Here is a 22,707-nt window from a genome sequence, read left to right as displayed (position 1 = left end):
ATACACCAGTGTAAAGCACCAAACATGCAGTGTAAAGCACTGTACAAAGCAAAACGTCTAAAAAAGTTATTTCTAATTTAATAAAAATGATGATTATTTAACCTCTGGTTCATGGTCCACCAGCTTGACGTCTACCAGTGACTGTATTGTTCTCTGTAGTTCCTTTTCACTTAATTGAGTGCTTTCTAGTAGCTCATTGTAGCGTAGGCAGGACTGGCTGTTGAACTGCAGTAACACAGCCATCTGAAATGTTGTTGCAGTAACAATGTAGGACTTTTTCAGATAGTTCAGTTTGAGTTCACCTGAGGCATTGATAAAATAAAAAAATAAAACAAATGAATACAAGTAGGGAATACCGTACTTCTTCCTGATAAGACGCGTCTTATTTGGCTGTCAAATGTCAAACAAAAATCACTTCAGATGCGCCCTATCATACCGATAAGTTCATTGTGATGATTACTTTTTGAAATCTGACATTTATAAGGTCAAATAATACCTTTATTTTGTCCAGGATAATTTGACTTGTTATAATTTTTCCTCAAATAAAACCTGCACTGTTTATGTTGTGTAGTTTAACCATGCTTTGATGAATGTACCGCCACCAAAGAACTAAGTGACTACATTGCTGCTGCCCGCTAAAATAATAATGATAATAAAAACGCAATCTTTGAAAAGGAGGACTTTTTCCACAATCGCACAAGCTGCAATTTTTTACGGAGAAAGCGTACGCTAGAAGGCATTTCCACTGAGCGCGGACTGACAGACGAACGGACACAAATGGGTATTACATAGGCTCGCATTCTGCTAAAGCAGCTCTCCAAAAATACGATTATAATAATAAACAAAAAATAGAAGCGATGTTTTATTTATCATCGTAATTACAAAACAGCATTCATCTGCACGATAACATTCCCTTTAGGGAGTGTTCTTTTATCATCACAGTGATCCCTGTATATGAGGGCGCTGTTTTTGCTGCTGCCGCTTATGAGAATTTGCTCCGGAAATCTCACTGAAATATTCTTATTATGCTTGGATTTTTTCACCCAATTCTTGACATAGCTTTGAATATGGTGTAGTGCTAGGAGCTAGGACCTGTAAAAGAAAAATCGGACCTTGTTTTGCTGAAATATTCTGGATGTTTTGCATGATGTTTCCAGTCACCTTGCTATCAGTAAGTCTTGTGTACGCTTTGTCTGCCTATACTCCGTTAGGCATTGTTATCACCATGGACACGACAATGCTTGACTCTGCTTATTACGTCACTATGAATGAAAGTGTACAGCTTGAACAAACAAACTCAAAAAATCGTTCATGTACACTAGATCTAAACTTCTTGCTGTAAAACCTTGTGTACAAGCAACAACTTGTGTACATTGCCAACCCATGTACACGTACATGTATTCCCAAATCTTAAGGACCTGGGAGTGCTTCATCTACGAAGTTGGTGGGCTGGTTCTCATATCCGCCACAGTAAAATTAAGAGCACTATTCCAAATGTCCGAAATGGTCTGCAACCATCTATTCAATGAACCAACTCTGCAATGAATCAAGCTATCTTAATGTAGCTCACTGGAACGTCCACTCTGCCTGCAACAAATCCCTGATCATCTGCGACTACATTATATTCCAGAACATTGATATAATGTTTTTAACAGAAACTTGGCTTGACTTTAATGATCAAGTAATCATTAACGAGATAACCCCACCTGGGTTCATGTGCATTAATATTCCAAGCCCCGGGGACAAGCATGGAGGTATTGCTGTCATCTTTCGTGACGAGCTTCACTTGATACATGTTCCATGTGACAATTTTGAAACTACATTTAGTACATTTGAGCATGCTCTTATATCTGATGAGCAACCTGGAAAACTAATCTACATTGGTGATTTTAATATGACTGTCCTCACAAACCTGATACATCTCACGTCCACACTACACTAACAGCCTATGGATTCAAACAATTTGTTACTGGCCCTACTCACAAACTTGGACACACTTTAGAAGGCATTATCGTAAGATCTAATAATGATGACCTTGTCAGTGACTGCACAGTTGATATGAATGACATCTCTGACCACGGTGTTGTCAACTGCAAACTTCACTTCATTAAACCTCAACCCGTGCTCCTGGCATCAAAGTTCCATGATTTTCGTACGATTGACCATGATGCTTTTCCTCGTGAACTAAAAGAACGCCTCCACGATGTCACCTGTGAAGGCGACGTTGACACGGCAGGCATGAAATTAAACTCTGCAGTAAACCTTGCTCTAGATATCCATGCACCGTTGTTGACTTCTAAACCAAAGCCCAAACGCGCTCAACCAAAATGGTACAACAACGATGTTGATGATGCGAGACGCGGACGTCGTCAAGCGGAACGCAAATGGCGGAAGTCCAGACTACCCAGTGACCGCACGAACTACGAACAATCCAAACGCAAACTTGCAGTAGTGCTTGTCAAAGCCAAATCTGTCTTCTATAGAGAGTCGTTGATAAGATCCAGTCCAAAGTAAGTTTTCCGAATCGTCAATGATCTCACTGGTAAACCCCGGTTAACCCCATCAATCCAGGACTCGCCCACAGTTCTTGCTCAAGCTTTCAGTAAATTTTTCACTAACAGAATTAAGAATATCCGAGCTCATATGGATGACGTTCAACTTGATTCAACTTCATCAGCTGATAAGCATACATGCCCTCTAACTGTTCAGTTCCCGCATTTCATGCCGATCACAGAAGATTACCTCCATAAAGTGATCAATAACTCAGCGACCAAATTGTGCCAGCTTGACATAGTTCCAACTTGGGTATTCAAAAAGCACACGGCTACATTCTTACATTCTCACTGAAGCTAATGGAGATTGTAAATACCTCACTGACATCAGGTGTTTTCCCAGAGATCTTCAAAAAGGCCGTCATCACTCCTAGCCTGAAAAAACAATATCTTAATAAAGAACTACCCCAAAATTATCGCCCCCATTTCTAATCTCCAATACCTAGCCAAACTTATGGAAAAGATCGCCTGCGAACAACTATCCGACATATTGTTCAACATCAGCTAGCAGAGCCTCTACAGTCAGCATACAGGCCCAATCACAGCACCGAGACTGCTCTGCTTCATGTACAAAATGACATCCTTAGAGCAATCGACAAAAACAATGCCATTTTCATGGTCATGCTGGACCTCTCCGCCGCCTTCGATACCATAGACCACCAAACCCTCCTGCAACGCTTCCATGACAGATCTGGTATAACTGACACAGCGCTCGACTGGTTCACGTCATACTTCAACAATCGCAAGAGTCGGTTATCCTACCTGACGGGTCACCTCTGATGAAACTGCTCTTCGTTTCGGTGTCCCATAAGGATCTGCTATAGGTCCTCAGGCTTTCACCATGTACCTGTCCCCAATCGGTGATCTTCTTCATCAGCCTGAGGTCAAGTTTTACATATGACATCCAAATCTACATAGAATTTGTCCCCAAAATCCCCAGTGATGCAGAATGTTGGCTGTTCAAACTCAAAGTGCATCAGTGGCGTGCAACACTGGATGTTAAGCAACAAGCTTCAGCTAAACAAAGAGAAAACTGAATTTTTCATTGCCTCTTCAAGCTGTAACTACAAACATCTTGCCCATCTGACTCTCACTATCAACAACAGCACACTCCACCCATCAACTTCCATCCGGAATCTTGGTATTGTCTTCGACAATACTATGCGATGAGTGATCATGTCACATCAGTCTGCAAATCAGCTAACTACCACCTCCGAAATATCAATAGAATCCTAAAGTACATTGACGCTGAAGCCTGTCACGCCGCTGTTAGGGCACTTGTACTCTCCAGATTGGACTACTGCAACTCTTTGTTAAGTGGACTCAAGAAATACAAAAGATACAAAACAGAGCATCCTGTGTCATCTTCTCCTACCCAAACCATGTCCCCACTTCACCACTGATCAAACAGCTGCACTGGCTCCCAATAGAAAAACGAATAATGTTCAAATTGGCCTTAAACATATTTAAGTGTATGTCTGGTACTTTTCCCACATACATTTCCAACTTATTAGAAACCAGGGCTGCGAAGAGCAACTTACGTTCACAGGGCAACTTGTATATTCCCCGTACCAACAGAAAATCAGGAGACAGAGCATTTTCAGTTGCAGGCCCTAGGATGTGGAATTCCCTTCCAAACTCAACCAAAAGTTCTAGCTCTGTTACCTTTTTCAAAAGGTCTCTGAAAACATTCATTTTTCAATCAGTAAATCTCGCATTGCTTGGCCTACGGTTTTAGTCAAAGAGAGACCGGCTTTGCGCGGGACTTTCTTGGCTAAATGCTGCTAGCTTTGCCTAGTTGTGGTTTTCCTATTGGTTTTTGGTTTTTGTTTGCATTCTTTTTTTGTTTTTTTCCTGTCATTCTCTGAGCGCTTTGTAACCTTAGGAAAAAGCGCTATATAAATGGTATTATTATTATTATTATTACTATTATTATTACTATTGCTATTGCTATTGCTATTGCTATTGCTATTGCTATTGCTATTGCTATTGCTATTGCTATTGCTATTGCTATTGCTATTGCTATTGCTATTGCTATTGCTATTGCTATTGCTATTGCTATTGCTATTGCTATTGCTATTGCTATTGCTATTGCTATTGCTATTGCTATTGTTATTGTTATTGTTATTGTTATTGTTATTATTATTGTTATTATTATTATTATTATTATTATTATTATTATTATTATTATTATTATTATTATTATTATTATTAGAAAGCGTACGCTAGAAGGCATTTCCACTGAGCGCAGACTGACGGACGGACAGACGGACGGACGGATGGACACAGTTCGGTATTACATAGGCTCGCATTCTGCTAAAGCAGCTCGCCAAAAGTTGTAATACTAATAAACAAAAGTAGAAGCCATGTTTTATTTATCATCGTGATTACAAAATCGCATTCATCTGCATGATAACATTCCCTTTAGTGAGTGTTCTTATATCATCACAGTGATCCCTTATGTGTTGATGTACAAGAAGTGAATGGGATCCTAACACAGAAAAACAGTTTGCGATCCGTCAAGCCTGCGTTATTTGTCATGTTACATCTTGTACAACGTTGTGCCATAAACGTTGAGCATAACAAATATTTTGTTAGTAATTTGGGGTGTTGTGTCTTGTCTGCTGAGCGTCTTATCCGCAGGAAATTACAGTAGTTCTTTTAATAACTACTGTAAAATGATTTATTAAATAAACATACAAAAACACATTTGCACTGAAATGGATTTCCTCGAGTATTATCATCTGCATAAGGGAAACCTTTAGACAAAAGTCTCATTTTTTCTGAGTGCCATAACAAAATCATTATCTAAGTTCTCTAAGAACAAACTCTACCTGGAAAGTAGATACACACATGGTGTTACCGCAAACCAAATTTACACGTATATTGATCCTTCACCATGTATGCCTCTAATCCTATTTAAAACTATTTTCACTATATGTTATAATATTAACATTAATAACAATAAATACTTGTAATGCGCACATATGTACATGCACTTGTTATACTTCGGTAACAAACTGTGAAGTTTGATTGGTCGAGAACCAATCACGTGACATGCAACAAATTTCTCCCCACAGTAGTATGGATGGGGTTTACGAACGAATACTTACCAGTAGAGTCAAATTACTAATTTGCATAGACTCGCACCGAGGATAGGAGGTGGGTATACGCGGTGCTACTGCATGTCTTCTAAGGGCGTAGGACCCAGGCGCACTCCTAAGTTCAGAAAACGCCTCCCGGACCCTAGGCCCGATTAAGGTCCATGCCCGAATGAATGGAGGTTTCGTCTCCATGGATGAACAAAACTTAAGTATTTTTAGCACTCTGTTATATGGAAAAATCACCCATCAGAGAGATCCCTGACGAGGTGGAGCTTGTTCTAGCTTCACAGCTCGGCTGGCTGGCTGTAACACAACCCGACCTGCTCTCCCTTCCACCTGCAGAACGCCCTTCAGGTAGCGGTCGGAGAACATGGAAGGGCTCTTCCAGAAAACCAACCTTGTGATATCCTTCATGGGGACACCTTTAAAGAAAATCCATGAGAAAAACATCCCCGCATCTCGTGGGGATGAACTGGACCAGTGGCCGCAGGCCACCCGCACTGCACTGAATGAACAGCCGTGATTATCCGACATGCCATCATATCGCGAGACGTTGGTCGGAATAGTGCAACCGTGGACACAAACAGTTGTTCGTGGCCGGTTCGGATTGACTTTGTGCGGGTCTAAGTACCCCCTTATGCCCATACAGGGCACCAAAGTCTGTCGGCTGTGACCTTTAAGGTTAGGGACAAACCTGCAGTAGGTATTAGGCGGACTGCGTCCAGCTGACACTGTAAGGGAGTGGAGTTCGCTTTGTTGGCAAGGCTTAGCGACTGCCACCAAAAAAGCCACCTTGACTGTATGAAAATCGTCTCGGGTGCCATTTTCCCCCTCGGAAAAACTGACAACCAGAGGGCGCACTCTCGCGCCCACGCAGCATGCTACGCAGTAGCTCCGCCAAATACGTCCATCTTTTTCTCATCTTACAGGTAACCATGAACATGAGCCATTAGTGGGGAAGGAGGGCGGGAAGGCTATTTGGGTAAGTATCAATCACAGACTCGTCCCACACTATTGTGGGGGGGGGAGAGTCTATTTCATTCACTTACCCAAATAGCCACTACTTATGCATAGAATAGCACCGTAACATGGAGGTTGGGTAGGCGAGGCGCCTTTATGAAAAATCAGACTATAGTCAGCAAGTACCCAAGACTTAAAACTACAAAATTTTGGGGGCTCACCTCAAGCTCTGTCCTGGCGGTGCCTCACGGGTTGCTTGCTGTGGGCTCCCTTCTGGGTTGAGATGCTAACAGCACTGCTCTCCCAAAAGCCCCTTCGTTCTGGAGCACATCACGCAGATAGCAGGTGGTGAAGGTTGATGGGCCCTTTTAGCAAGCTGCTTGTGAGATCTCTGCAAAGGAAATTCCCCTGAAAAACGCACCCAGGATGTTGACACGGCACGAACGTCGTGTGCACGTATGGGTCCCTGACTGCCTATATCCTTATCTGACAGCCAGTCGGGGTTTGCTGACTTTATTGCTGATACAATCCACCGTTTGATTGTATCTTTGGAGGCTTGACCATGCGGGGGAGTAGTCGAGATAAAAAGTTGGTCGCAAGTCCCTCTAAGTGGTTTGGTACGTTCCAGATACCATTTGAGGGAGCATATGGGGCACCAGAGCCTGTCTGACCGGACAGATGAAAAAGAGGCAATTCGGGAATGAAGATATCAGGCGAGGTGAAAACTGCCGTCTGGTTCTTAGTAAGGAATGAAGCCTTGAGTACAAGGCGAACCCCTCCCGGTTCCCACCGGATGTGTCCCGGTTGGATCATAAGTGCCTGGATTTCACATCCCCTCCTAGCTGAAGCTGCAGCTGTGAGGAAGGCCAGCTTGATCGAAAGTTGCAACAGTGAAGACCGGTGTGCCGGCTCATAGGGGACCGCTGCTAAGTTCTCTAGCACCCGCCCCAAGTCCCAGGATGGCACCAGCCTCTGTCTAGGGGGCCTTTCATTAAACATGCCCCGAGGTGTCTGTGTTTGCACGGGGCTCGATGAGATTGTGGAGCCATCGGAGAAACCTTTGTGGACTGCCCCAATGGCCGATCTGTAATTCTTAATTGTTGTCACCTTCAGTTGGGAATTAAAGAGGTGAACCAGAAAATCTGACACCATTGCTAAAGATGCAGTGGTCGGATCCACAGCGCGGTCGTCACACCACCGACAAAAATGTTGAAGTCGGTTGTCGTAAGCCTTTCGTGTCAAGAGGCGACGCCCCTTCGCTGCAAGGGTCGCAGCCTCTTCAGAAAGACCAGCTGTAACGAGCTGTCATTGTGGGAAAGGCCATGCCGTTCCGAAGGTCGACGACCGCTCCTAGGAAGGTCTGAGACTCGGTTGGTATGAAACAGGATTTCTCTTTGTTTATAATGAAGCCTACAGCCCTCGTTACCTCGCAGGTGGTCTGCAGATATTGGGCTGTTTCCTCTTCCGATCTGCCGAAAATCAGCCAGTCGTCCAGGTACATATAGATCATGATATTCCAACGACGTAGATAGGCTGCGATTGCTCGTGTAACTTTTGTGAACGCCCTTGGTGACGTGAGTCCAAATGGGAGGGCTGTGAACTCCAGGGTGCGCCCCTGATATCTGAATCGGAGGTATCGGAAGTGCCCCAAAGAGATTGGTATGTGGAGGTAAGCGTCTCAGAGGTCGATTGACACTGCCCATACCGCCTTGGGTAGCGATTCCAGGATCACTTTTAGTGTCTGATGAACCAATTGAGCGGTTTGATTTGATCGATTATAGGTCGCCATTCCACAGTTCCCTTTTTTGGTGTAAGAAAGAACGTCGAGAGGAACCCCTGGAACTGTTTTTGCGTCCGCCAACGGATGCACTGCCTGCTTTTCTAGTAGGGAGGATATCTTCTTCTGTAGAGCCAGGTGCTTTTCCCTGTAAAGCGTTTGCCTCTGTCTCAAGAACCTCTTGGAATTGCCCTTCAAAGAAATCGTTCCCAAGAAGAGATATATCCTCTAATTTCTTCTTAGTTCCTTTGTAGGGATTGTACAGTGTCTCAAGTACGTTTGTCCTTCTCGAACGGGTAGTCTGGAGCAAAATTCTGGTGAATTGCTCCAGGGACATCCTAAGGCCTACCTCTAGACAGCGAAAAGCTATGGCCAGCATGTCCGCTGGGGTGGATGCGCCCTCCTCACAGGCGCAGACAATGTATTCCGAGAGCAGTAGAAGAAAAGCGTTGGCTTTGGCGCCGAAGCGAGCTGCCTCAACGATTTTCCTCATCTGCTCCTCAAGTCGGGCTTTCCCGACAGTCCTTTTGCAAGTACTGGAAGTAGTTCTTAGACCTTTTGGATGTGGAATCCATTTCCTTAGAGCGGCTGTGCTTTTGATGCAGTCCATGTTCTAACGGGATGGTTGGGAACGGCGTGCTGCGCGTTTCTTCCCCTCCAGTTCTTGTCTTAAATGAGTGACGATCCGATGAGTCCCCTATGGTAACATCGGTCGGTAGCTTGAGTACCCGAACCATGTCCCGTTGCACCAGTCGGAGCTGAGTTTCAAAAGAAGAAAAACTGCCCGGTTCTGTGGGCTCGTCTTCCTCTGAGCATGCATCACGTGAGCTCCTCTCCCCCTCAGGCTCCTCCTCGGGTTCCTCCCCGTTGGATGCCTCAAGGGCAGTTGAAGGGTGCAGCGAGATGGCCGTAGGGGAACCTCTCCAAAGCCATTCATGCCCCAGAGTGCGAGGCACCTCCGTCCCACTATCGATTACCTCTGCCAACTGTGGAGGTTCGGTAACGACTTGGGCTGCTCTGATAGGCCCCTGAACAACCAATCCCTGGTCTGGGTCCGGGAAGGTGGATTGTGGGGGAGCCCGCTGTGGGGTGGGTGCCGCCCCCCATCGCTGTTGGGCGATCGTTGCCAATGAAGCGTTGATTGAATCGAACGCCTTCATAAAGGCTGACGGGGATATGGTTTCTTGTTCTTTCTTCTTCTTTTTGACCTTCAGTGTAGCTGAAGAATCATCAGACGAGGAGACTGAACGCTTTTGCTTGGTCTTCTTGATTGAAGCCACGCTGGCCAGGGAAAACTCTGAATCAGTCATTGGTATTCCTGAGCAGCGGTCCGTAAATGAGGTGGACTGTGATTCCCTCACTCCTAGTCCCTGGTCCGTCCGCCCGATGGGCGGGGGACCAGAGCAACCGGAACGCGAAGATTGGGCCAGAGAAAAATTTAATTCTGAGCCCACTCATTCCAGAGGATTGTTGAGGCGTAGAGGATCCTGAGAAAAGCTTCGCCTGAGGACTGAATGAAGTTGCAGTCGTTGTCTTCGAGTGTGATGTACTTTTCATGGGTTTACCCTTGGTACTACTCGAGCCCTTAGCTGTGCTCTTTACCATTGTAAATAGTCCCGCGTGGAGCGCTGTGATATGTTGTGGTAAGTCGCGCACTTCTTATTTACTAATTATTTAGGTAAAAAAAAATTATTATCATTGTTATTTTTTTTATGTTTTTATTTATTATTATTATTTGGATAATTGCGCGAAAAAAAAAATCGCTAATGCTTTAATATCACGTGGATAGTGATAGGAGATGCTAGGGCACGTACGTACAGTAGCGCGATCTTTTTCAATTTTGACCAGTACTGAAGTTTGTCCCTCTTTCCGGGCGGTACGGTGTATGTGGGAAGAAAAAGAAAGACCGTCCGATCGATGTTCTCACAACAGCTCCCTCAATAGTCGATCCAAGTCACCGCGGTGTCGAGGAAGGAAAATGGCTGACCATGGAATTTATCAAATGGCCTTACCGGCGTAAATTCCTTGTAGCTCGGAAACCGGCTCAGTTCGAAAACAGAGGGGCAAGGGAGAGGCCGGTATACCCCGTATATATTTTCGTTTGCGCCCACGCTCTCCGCTGGAGCGAGGGGGAGTGAGCAGGGGAAGGGAACGGATTTAACCGGTATACCCAAGCTCTCTCCGCTAACTTCCTGCGCCGGGCCGGGAGTACTTCTCTTGGGCGGGGGGAGTTCCACTGGTCGCGACCAGAAGAACATTAACCAGTCGTAAAATTATTGAGCTCTGGAGTCAGCCACCTACTACAACGGCTGGGAGTACTTCTCTCGGAGAGTAGGGAGTCCCACGAGTGTGGAACACTGACCCTAAAAAAATAGCTTTTCTACCATGGACGGGAGTACTGCTCCCGGAGGGAGTCCCACGGAGGTGAGACGCTAGTTAATTCATATATCGTAATTAATTAAATTAAGGAAGACACGGAGACACAACAATAATGTATGTACACTTGGAAAATAAGGTAAGGGGATGTACTCGATCCCCGAGAACCCCGAGTGCTACTCGCGCTCGGGTCTCAACAGAATTCAGAATATATATCTTAGCAAATCATGCAATAATTCTCAAGAATTTGGGGATAAGTGTAACAGAAAGGGCTCTTCTAAAACGTCACTCAAAATTACTGAAAACTCACTAATGAATTGGTTGTAATCTTATAGGATTAAAAGCAAACGTACCAGTACTCTAGCTAAAGCAAGATTATACGCCCGCGGTGACACACATGGAACCTTTGAAGACGACTAGTTGGAACTCCTTCTGTTCCTTGCTTTATGGTGTGGGTAAATGGACGTAAGAACCAAGAGCCTGTTCTTACACATGGGAACAATGTATTTCCAAAGAAAATATTTCTCATGACATTCAGTGCTCGTGTAAAGAGAAACATTTGTTTTACTCATTTGCTTACTTTTTGTTGTTTTATATAAACTGATGGTCAGAATAACCCAATAGTTGTCTCACCTGTGCATAAATGATGTAGCCATGTTAGCTTTCTACCTGGGAACTTTTCACTGTAGAACTCCTCAAACTGAAAGAATATTCAATTCACTAAAATATTATTAAACCATTAAAACAGTTTAAGAAATAATTTGAAGCCTGTTTCAACAATCCTCTACATATAGATTGGCAGGTTAATGGAAGTATTATCCAATTATTAGAATTGATTCATTACATATGTGCCATGACAAGCTGCGAATCATGCTTTCTTACTCAAGTCTCAACCTACTTTATGCTGGATACCTGAAACAATTTTTGCCATTTAGACAGAGAAAAAAGTCAAAGGAAATTGTTTCGTTGTTGACTATTGTATGGTACATGTAGAATGGTACATGTGGACAAGTTATGTATCATTTTGAAGCCTAGGAAACACTCTCCCAGCCATGATACTCCTGTCAAATTTGGTTTATGTTCAGAATCAATTTTGTTGTCTTCACTTGTTCAAGTATCTACTTTTCTTGATTTTTCATGTAAACCATGTATGGCACCTACAGTGTATAAAGTGAGACAAGTTTGACACAGATTTTTGTCCTGTTTTTTTTCCAACGGTATAATACAAAGTGTTTCTGTCAGTTATTAGATTATTTATTAAATGAATGTTTCCAGATAAATGTTTTTGCAGGCCCTTAAGGCATATAAAGTCTTTTTTGATAAATACTCCCTTGGCCGGATATGGGTAAAGTTGAAACTAATACAAACATACTGACCTTGCTAACACTCTGCTCCAATTCTTGTGGGATTGCAAATGGTGTGAGTGTGGATTGACCAAGTGGCCATGAGCCAGTCTGCAAGAATAAAAACAATCAACATACAAACATAACATTCTCCACACATGGGTTTTCGGAGGACAGGGTGCCTTCTAACATTTCAGGCAGTCGCGAGGCAACAAACTTGCCAACCTTTTAAAATTTGACAAATCATGGACAAATGCAACTTCAATCCTATTACAGAACGCAGGGATAAGTTTCTTCTACACAGAATTTAGCCGCCATGAGCTCATTCTAGCGAGTAGTCATGTTGGGTGGCTCAGTGACTGACAAGCTGCTGCCATGAGATCACCCTAGACCAGACCAGCCTGGCTGTGCACTCGCCAATGTATGCAAAATATCAAAACATACGCTGGTGTATGCTGATGTGTGCGGATGTAAGCTATGATTTTTTTCCAAATGGGGCATCTCAGTTCATTGCCAAACGAAATCAACAGAGCATCTTTTTTAGTAGGGATGCAAATAATCATGACCATTGTCATGGCGATAATGAACTCATACTAATGGGCACCAACACCGCTTACGTTATACGCCTATGCCCCCCCCCCCCCCTGGGAACAGCATTTTATTAATAAGCTAGTCTAGTTTGACTACTTTGACAGGCGTTTCATACATATTCCAGATGTGTTTAGCTCATTTCACCAAAGAAAATATGAATAGTAACAAACAAATTACCGGTACTGTTCTCTTGCACACTACGGTAATTTAGATATAAATGTTTCTGAGGACAAATCATTACATAAAGAACAGGTACTAATTATGGTACATATTAAAAAACTTACTGTTAAAACGTAAATAGAGAAGTTGACAGCAAGGTCCACTTGCTTGGACTGACAGTAGGTGTGGAAGTTTGTATTGAGTCCTTCACTGATTCCAATATCTGTAAACATTCTATGAAGCTTGTTGGTGAACTCATAACCAAAGGCTTGCTAAAAGCACAAATAAATTATGGATTTCAATCAGTTGATGAAAAGTAAACAATCCCATATTCAATTAAGTATAAAGCATATCCTTAAAGCGTTAATACATTTTTTGTTAGTACTTATTACTTTCCATCAAGTATTGCATCAAGTATTTTTAGACTCTCTCGGATGTTGACAATCTAGGGGTCAACACCACAGAGACAGTATCCAGTTATGGATAAAAGAATCATCTGTGACTTATTGAACAGCCTGCAGTGGCTTTGGAATGACAATTCTGGCTGTGTTGATTCAGTTTTACATATCACTGTCCAATTGACAAGTTGTGCCGTTTCAAAAAGTGTATTATATGCCCTCTATTATTTTAAGAAATTTTCTAGCGGAAATTTTTTAGTGCACATCTGATATATTTTTCATGGACATTCCATGACACATTTGTCCATGCCTGTTGGTTTAACAGTGCATTCATAAATACCTCAAACAGTTTCGCTATTCGCTATTCCTATTCACATGGGTGTGTATAAACCTTTGTTGATGACCGGTAAAAAGTGTTAATTCATGGGCGTGACACGCGATCTTGCAACTGTTCTTATAAGACAGTTTCTTCATTCCTATTGGTCGAGAGCAACGGTTGAAACAGTTGTGCCTGCCACATCACACAATACGCGTGACGCGCACAGCATTCCCTTATAAGGAGTTGTTTACCCGAGGGCAGCGGAGGGCAGCGGAGGGCTTTACCATTTCATAGCTGGAGGGGTGTTGTGTTGAAAGAAATCATTATTTAGCAGTGGTGCTACTGATGTTTAGCTGTCTTACATTCAAGTTATACAGTAATATATAATATATATAATATAATAAGGGAATCAATGTGTGGTGAAGAGGTTTTCAACTAGTAGTTTAATCCCAACGAGGCCTGGTTCTTGACAATTTTACCGAGACGAAGTCGAGGTAAATTATCAAGAACCAGGCCTCGGCGGTTTAAACCACTAGTTGAAAACCGATTCAACACAATTTGATTCCCATTCATAAATACCTTTTCGGTAAAAAACATCAACACTTTTGGGTCCAAAAGTAAAATAAATGCAAAAATTATGATTGTTCAATGATTTCTTTCAACACAACACCCCTCCAGCTATGAAATGGTAAAGCCCTTTATCGCCCTCGGGTAAACAACTCTTTATAAGGGAATGCTGTGCGCTTCGCCCGTATTGTGTGATGTGGCACAACTGTTTCACCTGTTGCTCTCGACCAATAGGAATGAAGAAACTGTCTTATAAGAACAGGTGCAAGCTCGCATGTCACGCCCATGTTTCAAAACTTTTTACTGGTCATAAACAAAGGTACAACAGACGTGACGCGCTTTCCATCGATAGGAATAGCGAAACTGTCTGAGGTATTTATGAATATAATATAATCAGTAGGGTAGATGGCCTTAGCTTTCAATCAAAACCGGACCTTCTTCAGAGGCATAAAACAAGTACAAACAAATACTAGCCATTTTTTATATATTAAAAAAAAAGGGGAAAGGGATTAAGGAAATGATCCAGGAAAAGCAGGAAAGTTATAGACAATCAAAGTTTCTATTTCAAAAACAATTGGTGGCTATGTACATGTAGAGGACCAGTATTAGACTTTTGAGTCACACTAATTGCAAAAGTTTGTTTTATTGTTGATTCTTGTTTATCGGGTGGTTATTGATGACATATCCAAAATCACACAAGAGTTTCAAGCCAGAAGTGACCTAATTTGCATATTTAAATTAGGTGGTAATTAGCAATCTTTCAGGTCAATTATCTCTAAAACTATTCATTTTATGGACAAGGTAGACAAGACCCGAGTTTCTTGGTCTTTATGGAAGAGACATGATTCGCAAAGCGAAGACTGAGTTTGGTCTTAGTCTCTCCCACATATTGTAGCCCACATCTCTTACATGATATGACATAGACTACATGTACATTACCGTAATTTTCAGATTACAAACCGCCCGGCGTATAAACCGCACTTCCCCAAAATAGAGAAAAATATTGAAGTGTCGGCGTATAAACTGCCCGGCAAATAAACCGCAGTCACGAGCGCACAAAGAGAGGGGACCGTGCGTAAGTGGGGTCCTACTACTTGCCGTCAACTTGCCTTTAACTTACTTGGTGCCGTCAACTCGCCGTCAACTCCTCCAATAATACATTTAAAATCCACAAAAGAGGCAAAGAACTGTAAAGTATTAGCTATAGGAGAATTTATAGGAGTGTTAGGTTACGTTTCGGTATACAAAATTAAGTTTTTTCTCATTAATAATTATTGAAGCAACAAAACCATCGGCCGCCATTTGCTTTTTTTTTACAGAGCTTACACAATATGGTCAACAGAGGGCACCTTCCTGCATATGGATTAGTCTAGGCCCAAGATGTCAATGATTGGTACCACTTAGTGTCTTGGGAGAAGACTAATTCATACATGCCATCTGTGTAGTGGTCGAGTTGACGGCGAGTAGAAGGCACAAATGAGTTGATGGCGAATTGACGGCGCAAGTAGTAGGACCGAAAATAACAAACTCCGACCGGCATTAATTTATTTATAGTTGTTAACATTTCCATTGAAATATTGTGAACAATAAAAAAAGAACTTTGTTGTAAACTCCTTATTTGTTTCTGTTAAAACAATCAAACAAGTTTATTCTCCAAATCCCTCGATTATTTGCTTACATCCATGGGTCGCTTGATGAGGGGTGAGTTGGCAGACGAGTCCAACCATCAGACGATCGTTTCAAAGTCTGCTCTAAATAAAAAAGAATCTCCCCAAAAACATGCACCCACCATCTGTACATGGCAGCCGGTACCCAGAGGTAAGCAATTTGGCAATGACACTTAGCATGTGTTTCTCTTCTGTGTTGAAGGGCAACTTTTGCAGCTATCCTCGTACTCACGATCTTGCCTTGCGCTCGACCCCAAAATATCGTTACACATCCAGATTATATTGTGGGTCCATCATTTTGATGTTCAAAATGTGACATAAATATGGACAAAAAACGTCTTGTTGGACAGATGGATTTTTTTATGGAGTCAAACTAGGACTTTTTGTGACCAATTCATCTACGAATAAAATCAAGGCCTTGTAACGGCAGACAAGGTTGGTGGAGTCGTCCATGTAGCAATAATTTCTTGTTAAAGGATTTTCAGAGTGAGTTTGGCGCGCCGGTGTATAATTTTTCCTGTCTGTTTTGTATTTGTTTTAAGAAGTTTTTTTAAACGATGTTTCTTTTTTAAAAAATGTAGGCTGTTTTTTTCTTCTTCAATATTAATAGTTCGGTGTACAAGCCGCCCGACGAATAAACCCCAGGAGTTCAAAAAAATGTCAAAATCAAAGTATAAACTAGTTGAGTGTCATGGCCGGGTGGTTAAGAGCATCGAATTCAAGTTCTTCAGCTGATTCACCGGAGTGTGGGTTCGAATCCAGGTCGTGACACTTGTGTCCTTGAGCAAGATACTTTACTATAATTGCTTCTCTTCACCCAGGGGTATAAATGGGTACTTGCGACGGTAGAGGTTGATATTGTCTATGAAAAAGCCACAAGCGCCTTACAGGCAGCTCAGGGATGTATACTCCCTAGGGAGCTGAGAAACATTACAGGGATGTTATTGGCCCTATGACCAGGGCACTAGTGTAAAGAGCATTGATACGGTTATTGTGAAATGCGCTATATAAGAGTTTGTTACTATTATTATTATTGATATTTATAAACTGCGGTTTATAATCCGAAAAGTACGGCAGTTGTACAGCACTATATACGCCTCTCTTAATATTTATGCATGAGGTACGTCACAATGCTAACTCAAAACCAGGCGATGGGTGCAGCCACTGCAAGTGATGGGGATGGTGCGCCCATAGCCTCATTTTGGGTAAGAATTATGACGTCATGCATAATTATTAAGAGAGGTGTATAGGACTCTTTCTCTGTACACAGATACAGAGTCCTAACTATTGAGGCCCGTTTCTGGGGCGGAAAATTTTCAACGCTTCATAACTCAAATCTTACCTGCAACAAGCCACTAATTTCAACAGATTCACATTCACATTCGGCATACATTTTTCTCTGGTGGGTTTTGGTCGTCATATATTCTTCACAAATTTGTAATTTTCGTGAAATAATGCAGCTCCCAACGTTAAAAAATTTCCTGTTTTGGTCGTTTTCTCACAGTGTTGTCTGCTGCCGTGCGTACGCATATACATTCATATAACAAGCCACTAATTTCAACAGATTCACATTCCATGGCGGCATACATTTTTCTGCGGTGGGTTTTGGTCGTCATATATTCTTCACAAATCTGTAATTTTCGTGAAATAATGCAGCTCCCAATGTGCTTTCTTGCAGGTAAGATTTGAGTTATGAAGCTTTGAAAAATTTTCGCCCCAGAAATGTACCCTGATATCCAGGACGTCACTGTAGTACAATACGAAAGTGTAAGGCTGCCAGGCCTAGGTAGTTGTGCTACATTGGGAGTCGGTCTTGATGGAGTGATTCAGTCGGTTGAATGAAGAGCCAGTGATATGACTCTTGACCTTAAATGAGGGCTTAATGTATGACTCTTGACCTTAAATGAGGGCTTAATGTATGACTCTTGACCTTAAATGAGGGCTTAATGTACAGACACGTTTGGAATGGGTACATTTGTGACAGCCCAGTAAATCTGTAATATATAACATACAATGTATATAATAGGACTTTTGGTTCAAATCCCGCTCAAGTCAATTATTGTGGATCACACCCAGGTAACGATACAACCTGGGAAGCAGCAGACAGGGGATCACCTTAAGGGAATGCGACTTTTTATATCAGATATCAAATGATAAACCACAAGGGAAACTGACTGGGTACATTTTATAAATGATTTTGGGTTGAACAAAGAAAAAACTGCAGTTTGCGGTTGAATGGCTTCTGACAGGCACCCCCAAACAAAGATATTGACTAAATAGGGAGACCGCCAACATATAGGGCTAGATAGCTCAGTTGGTAGAGCGCCGGCACATTAAACCGGAGGTCGTTGGTTCAAATCCCGCTCTAGTCAATTTTTCTTTGTTCAACCCAAAATCATTTATAAAATGTACCCAGTCAGTTTCCCTTGTGGTTTATTATTTGATATATAATAATAATATATAAGTTAACTCTTATGAATGAGATGAAGAATATTTTATCATCTTGAGGTCTGGTGTGGTTTTAAATTCCTTGAATAACTGGATTCATTCCCTCTGTAGCCATCTCTGCCGACAGTATTGGTTTTGTTCCCTTTGCCATGTTTTTAACAGTTTTACTTTAAAGTCACCTGGAAGTGATATTTTGTCAAAATAAAGCTTTTATCACTAATATATGTGTTTTGATGAGTGGAATGTGCATAAACAGTTAACTAAGGTTTTAAAAAATCAGTTATTATGTTATTTACAAATTTAAGAGTAGACCCTGACCCGAGAGGGCGCTGTTCGTGACGTCAATCGAGGCAGACTTTGCCTGTAATGCGTAGAGTAAACACAATTGCAAAGTACATGTATGGACCAAGTCGTGAGTTTGTACGTTTCAAAAAAAAAAAAAATGTTTTCTCCGGCAATGCCGACCAGGTGTGTTGCTGCTGAATGCAGAAAAACACTTTTTGAAATGTACCAACTCACGACTTGGACGTACATGTACTTTGCACGTGTGTTTACTATACGCATTGCAGGCAAAGTCTGCCTCGATTGACGTCACAAAAGGGGTAGGCGGAGTCAGCCCCCCAAACAACTTTATATATTTTTTAAACATATAAATCGTGACAAACAATTACTAAAAAAATTGTTTTATTGTTCGTAAGCATGTAGTACTCTTATGTTTGAAAGAAAAAAAAATCTATTTCCAGGTGACTTTAAACTCTCTTTAAAATTGTTTCTATTTATTAGCTGTTTCGTAGCAGAGCACAGCGAAACAGCTCTTGTTTTTGTTTTTAAAATGTTCAGTAGATGCGCTTGTTTGCATAGTTCCTAAAGAGCAATTGCAATGAAACTTTCAGGGATGGAAGGTTATGGTGCATTAAACGCAGTGGACACTATTGGTAATTACTCAAAACATTTATCATCACAAAATCTTTCTTGATTACAAGTAATGAGGAGAAATAGATGGTATAAAACATTGTGAGAAACAGCTCCCTCTGAAGTGACGTAGTTTTCAAGAAAGAAGTAATTTTCCACGAATTTGATTTCGAGACCTCAAGTTTAGAATTTGAGGTCCCGAAATCAAGCATCAGAAAGCACACAACTTCGTGAAACAAGGCTGTTTTTTCTTTCATTATTATCTCGCAAATTCGACGACCGGTTGAGCTCAAATTTTCACAGGTTTGTTATTTAATGCATATGTTGAGATACACCAACTGTGAAGACTAGTCTTTGACAATTATCAATAGTGTCCATGATCCTAAAGCAAGGATGTCATGATGACGTCATCACCGGTCACGTGACATCATCTTAAAGGTGTTTTATGTTAAATGTTTGAAGATCTATATCAAATCAGCCAAAAGAGACCATAGGTTTCTGTTTGCGGGATTGGGTAGGGATAAATTAGGTCTCCATTTTGTTTCGTGTGCGTGACCTCACATGACCTCTACTTCCGGTCGAAACTGACCAAAAACGGAAGTGCCCTGTAACTCAAAAGTGGTAAAAGTTACTTTTCAAGGACGTGAGTGTCTAGCAAGGGTGGGCAGTTAAAAATAAATATTGATGACGTCACAAATTGCGATAGCGCCCTCTAGCAGCAGGTTGAAAATTCTTCAAAATGGACTTTTTGAAGATGTCTGTGGTGAAGTTTTTGTAATCACTTTAAATTTTACACACACGTTTACTGTAAGTCAGGTGTCATATGTGTAAAGTTTCAGATCAATGACGTCATCGGGGGTCACGTGACGCGGCATTAAAGATGCACTTTTCGAAGTCGTATACATGTAACTCTCGAAGTAATGACGCGATTATGTTGAAACTTCGTAGATTGTTAGATACTGACAAGTGTTAGTAAATTCTGAAATGACGTCATGATGACGTCATCACATGATTTTTTATGATATTTTTCATGTTTGCACCTTTAACACATAAATTGCTACATGAACATGGTATAATCTAAATTGTTTGTTTAAATACGCTGGATTGGTCATAACTGCTTTGATGCCAATAGAATTTCAAATTCAGTTGAGAAATTTAAAAGGTTATTATCGAAACAGCTCTGCATTTGTGCACAAATGCAATCATGTCTACTTATTGTTTTTGTTTTATTTGTCTGTTTCAGTACACACAATTTGTTGCATACAATGTAGTTCCTAAAGAGCAATTGCAATGAAACTTTCAGGGATGGAAGGTTATGGTGCAGTGATGATCCTAAAGCAAGGATGTCATGATGACGTCATCACCGGTCACGTGACCTCATCTTAAAGGTGTTTTATGTTAAATGTTTGAAAACCTATATCAAACCAGCCAAAAAAGACCGTAGGTTTCTGTTTGCGGGATTGGGTAGGGATAAATTAGGTCTTCATTTTGTTTTGTGTGCGTGACCTCACATGACCTCTACTTCTTTCGAAACTGGCCAAAAACGGAAGTGCCCTGTAACTCAAAAGTGGTAAAAGTTATGAAGTTGCTTTTCAAGGACGTGAGTGTCTAGCAAGGGTAGGCAGTTAAAAAAAAATATTGATGACGTCACAAATTGCGATAGCGCCCTCTAGCAGCAGGTTGAAAATTCTTCAAAATGGACTTTTTGAAGATGTCTGTGGTGAAGTTTTTGTAATCACTTTAAATTTTACACACACGTTTACTGTTAGGCAGGCATCATATGTGTGAAGTTTTAGATCACTGACGTCAGCGGGGGGTCACGTGACGCGGCATTAAAAGAACAGTTTTTGAAGTCATATAACTGCCGAAGTAATGATGCAATCAAGTTGAAACTTTGTAGGTTGTTAGATATTGGCAAATTATTAATAATAATAATAAACTACAGCAATTATAAGGCGCATTTTACTGAAAAAGATAAACATTCAAAGGCGCCGGTCAAATTTTGTCAAGATGTTGGAAAGCAAGCAAGAACAAGTGTGTTTTGAGTTTCTGCTGGAAGAGAGTAATGTTGTGTATTTGTCTGGATGTCTGATGTACAATGTATTCCGGAAGTAAGTTCCAGAGTCTGGGTGCTATGTTGGAGTTAGCCCTGTCCCCGTAACTGTCAAGAGATCGTGTATGTAGGGTGGAGCTGAACCATGTAGTGCCTTGAATGTGAGTATGATTATTTTAAATTGAATTCGCTGATGGACAGGTAGCCAGTGTAGTTTATAGATTATGGGGGTGATGTGATCGAACTTTCTAGTACCAGTTATGAGACTTGCTGCAGCATTCTGTACCGACTGGAGACGATTAAGTGTGCTCTGAGGAAGACCGGTAAGAAGGCTGTTACAAAAGTCAAGTCTGGATGTGATGAATGCGTGTATGAGCTGCTCTGCCGCCTGCTTAGACAAAAGGTGTCTGATTTTGGCAATGCGTCTAAGGTGCATGTAAGAAATTCAAAAAAAATTGTAAAACTACGCAATGATGACGTCATCACATGTTTTTTTATGATTTTGTTTAATTTTGCATCTTTAATCATAAATTGCTAACTGATGCGATTCTTCCATTACAACATCCAGAAGAAATCTCCTTGTCATGTTTACCAACTCACACTTCTTATCCACTAGTAATCTCATGAATAAACACTGGCTTTTAATCCCTTTATAGTCTAGGCGGATTCCTGAAAAACAGCTCTAATTAAGGCGATTGAGGCATTTTGGGGTAAAAGCAGGGAACCAGACTTTTTAATACATTTCAGGCGTGCTGATTCCGAAAAAAAATGGTTCCCAAGCGAAATTTTGAGTTTTTGACCATCTAATTTGCATAATCATATTTTTGACCTTTTTGAACCATTTTAAGCAAATCTCTGTAACATGACAATCAAAAATGACAAGTGATGCACCAGTACCTAGATGTTGAAGGTCACAGAGTATGATTAAAACAGTTCTGAAGTAATTAGTGCTATTTAATACTCATCAATATGCAAATTAGTGGGCGCCATTACAAAAACATGATTTCTCTTCAATATCTCTGTAGCTAGGCAAGCAAACATGATAAACGAAGGGTTTTTCCTTTGTTCTGAGGCTGAACCAATGTGATCAATTATAAGGAAGATGCTTTTTATACAAACGAGCTAGTAAAATAGCTTAAAATGCTTATTTATGCAAATCAGCTAGTATGACTACCAATGAATTTCATAACAATTCATTAATGAATGCTTAATGTTAAGGCCCCTTAACTTTACACCGAATAACTACTTGATGCTAATACAGGCCGAAAGATAGTCTTGGTTCCAAGACCATTGGTGTTGCGCGGTCACACACAACCAACGTTCCGATTATGCACGACAAAAACTGTCCACGCTTGTAATGAACGAACGCTAGCGGGCGCTCTGTTTCTCTGATTTAGATTTCACCATGTCCTGTGCTCACCATGGTCTTGGATATTTGCGAATTGAAGGCGTGGCCAGACTATGTAAATTACTTTTAATGT

General features: G+C 41.4%; 1 protein-coding gene and 1 non-coding gene across 3 annotated transcripts in view; one reads left to right on the top strand and one right to left on the bottom strand.

The window, feature by feature from the left end:
- The window catches only part of LOC139948722 (cullin-2-like), a 96,819-nt gene that overhangs the window by 10,619 nt on the left and 63,493 nt on the right, over positions 1–22,707 (bottom strand). For both annotated transcript variants that reach the window (XM_071947003.1, XM_071947002.1), the window contains exons 16-19: positions 12,988–13,134; positions 12,146–12,223; positions 11,403–11,469; positions 103–302 (exon numbers count right to left, since the gene is read on the bottom strand). In XM_071947003.1, coding sequence (XP_071803104.1) covers positions 103–302; positions 11,403–11,469; positions 12,146–12,223; positions 12,988–13,134 — 492 coding nt within the window. The remainder of the gene's footprint in view (positions 1–102; positions 303–11,402; positions 11,470–12,145; positions 12,224–12,987; positions 13,135–22,707) is intronic.
- On the top strand, positions 18,113–18,185 carry Trnan-auu (transfer RNA asparagine (anticodon AUU)). Its single transcript has one exon. It is a non-coding gene; the product is annotated as a tRNA-Asn (tRNA).

This window comes from Asterias amurensis, chromosome 16 (assembly GCF_032118995.1).
Source record: "Asterias amurensis chromosome 16, ASM3211899v1".
Classification (NCBI taxonomy): Eukaryota; Metazoa; Echinodermata; class Asteroidea; order Forcipulatida; family Asteriidae; genus Asterias; species Asterias amurensis.
The sequence above is the reverse complement of the archived record's forward strand: the minus strand, read 5'-3'. Positions and strand labels throughout refer to the sequence as shown.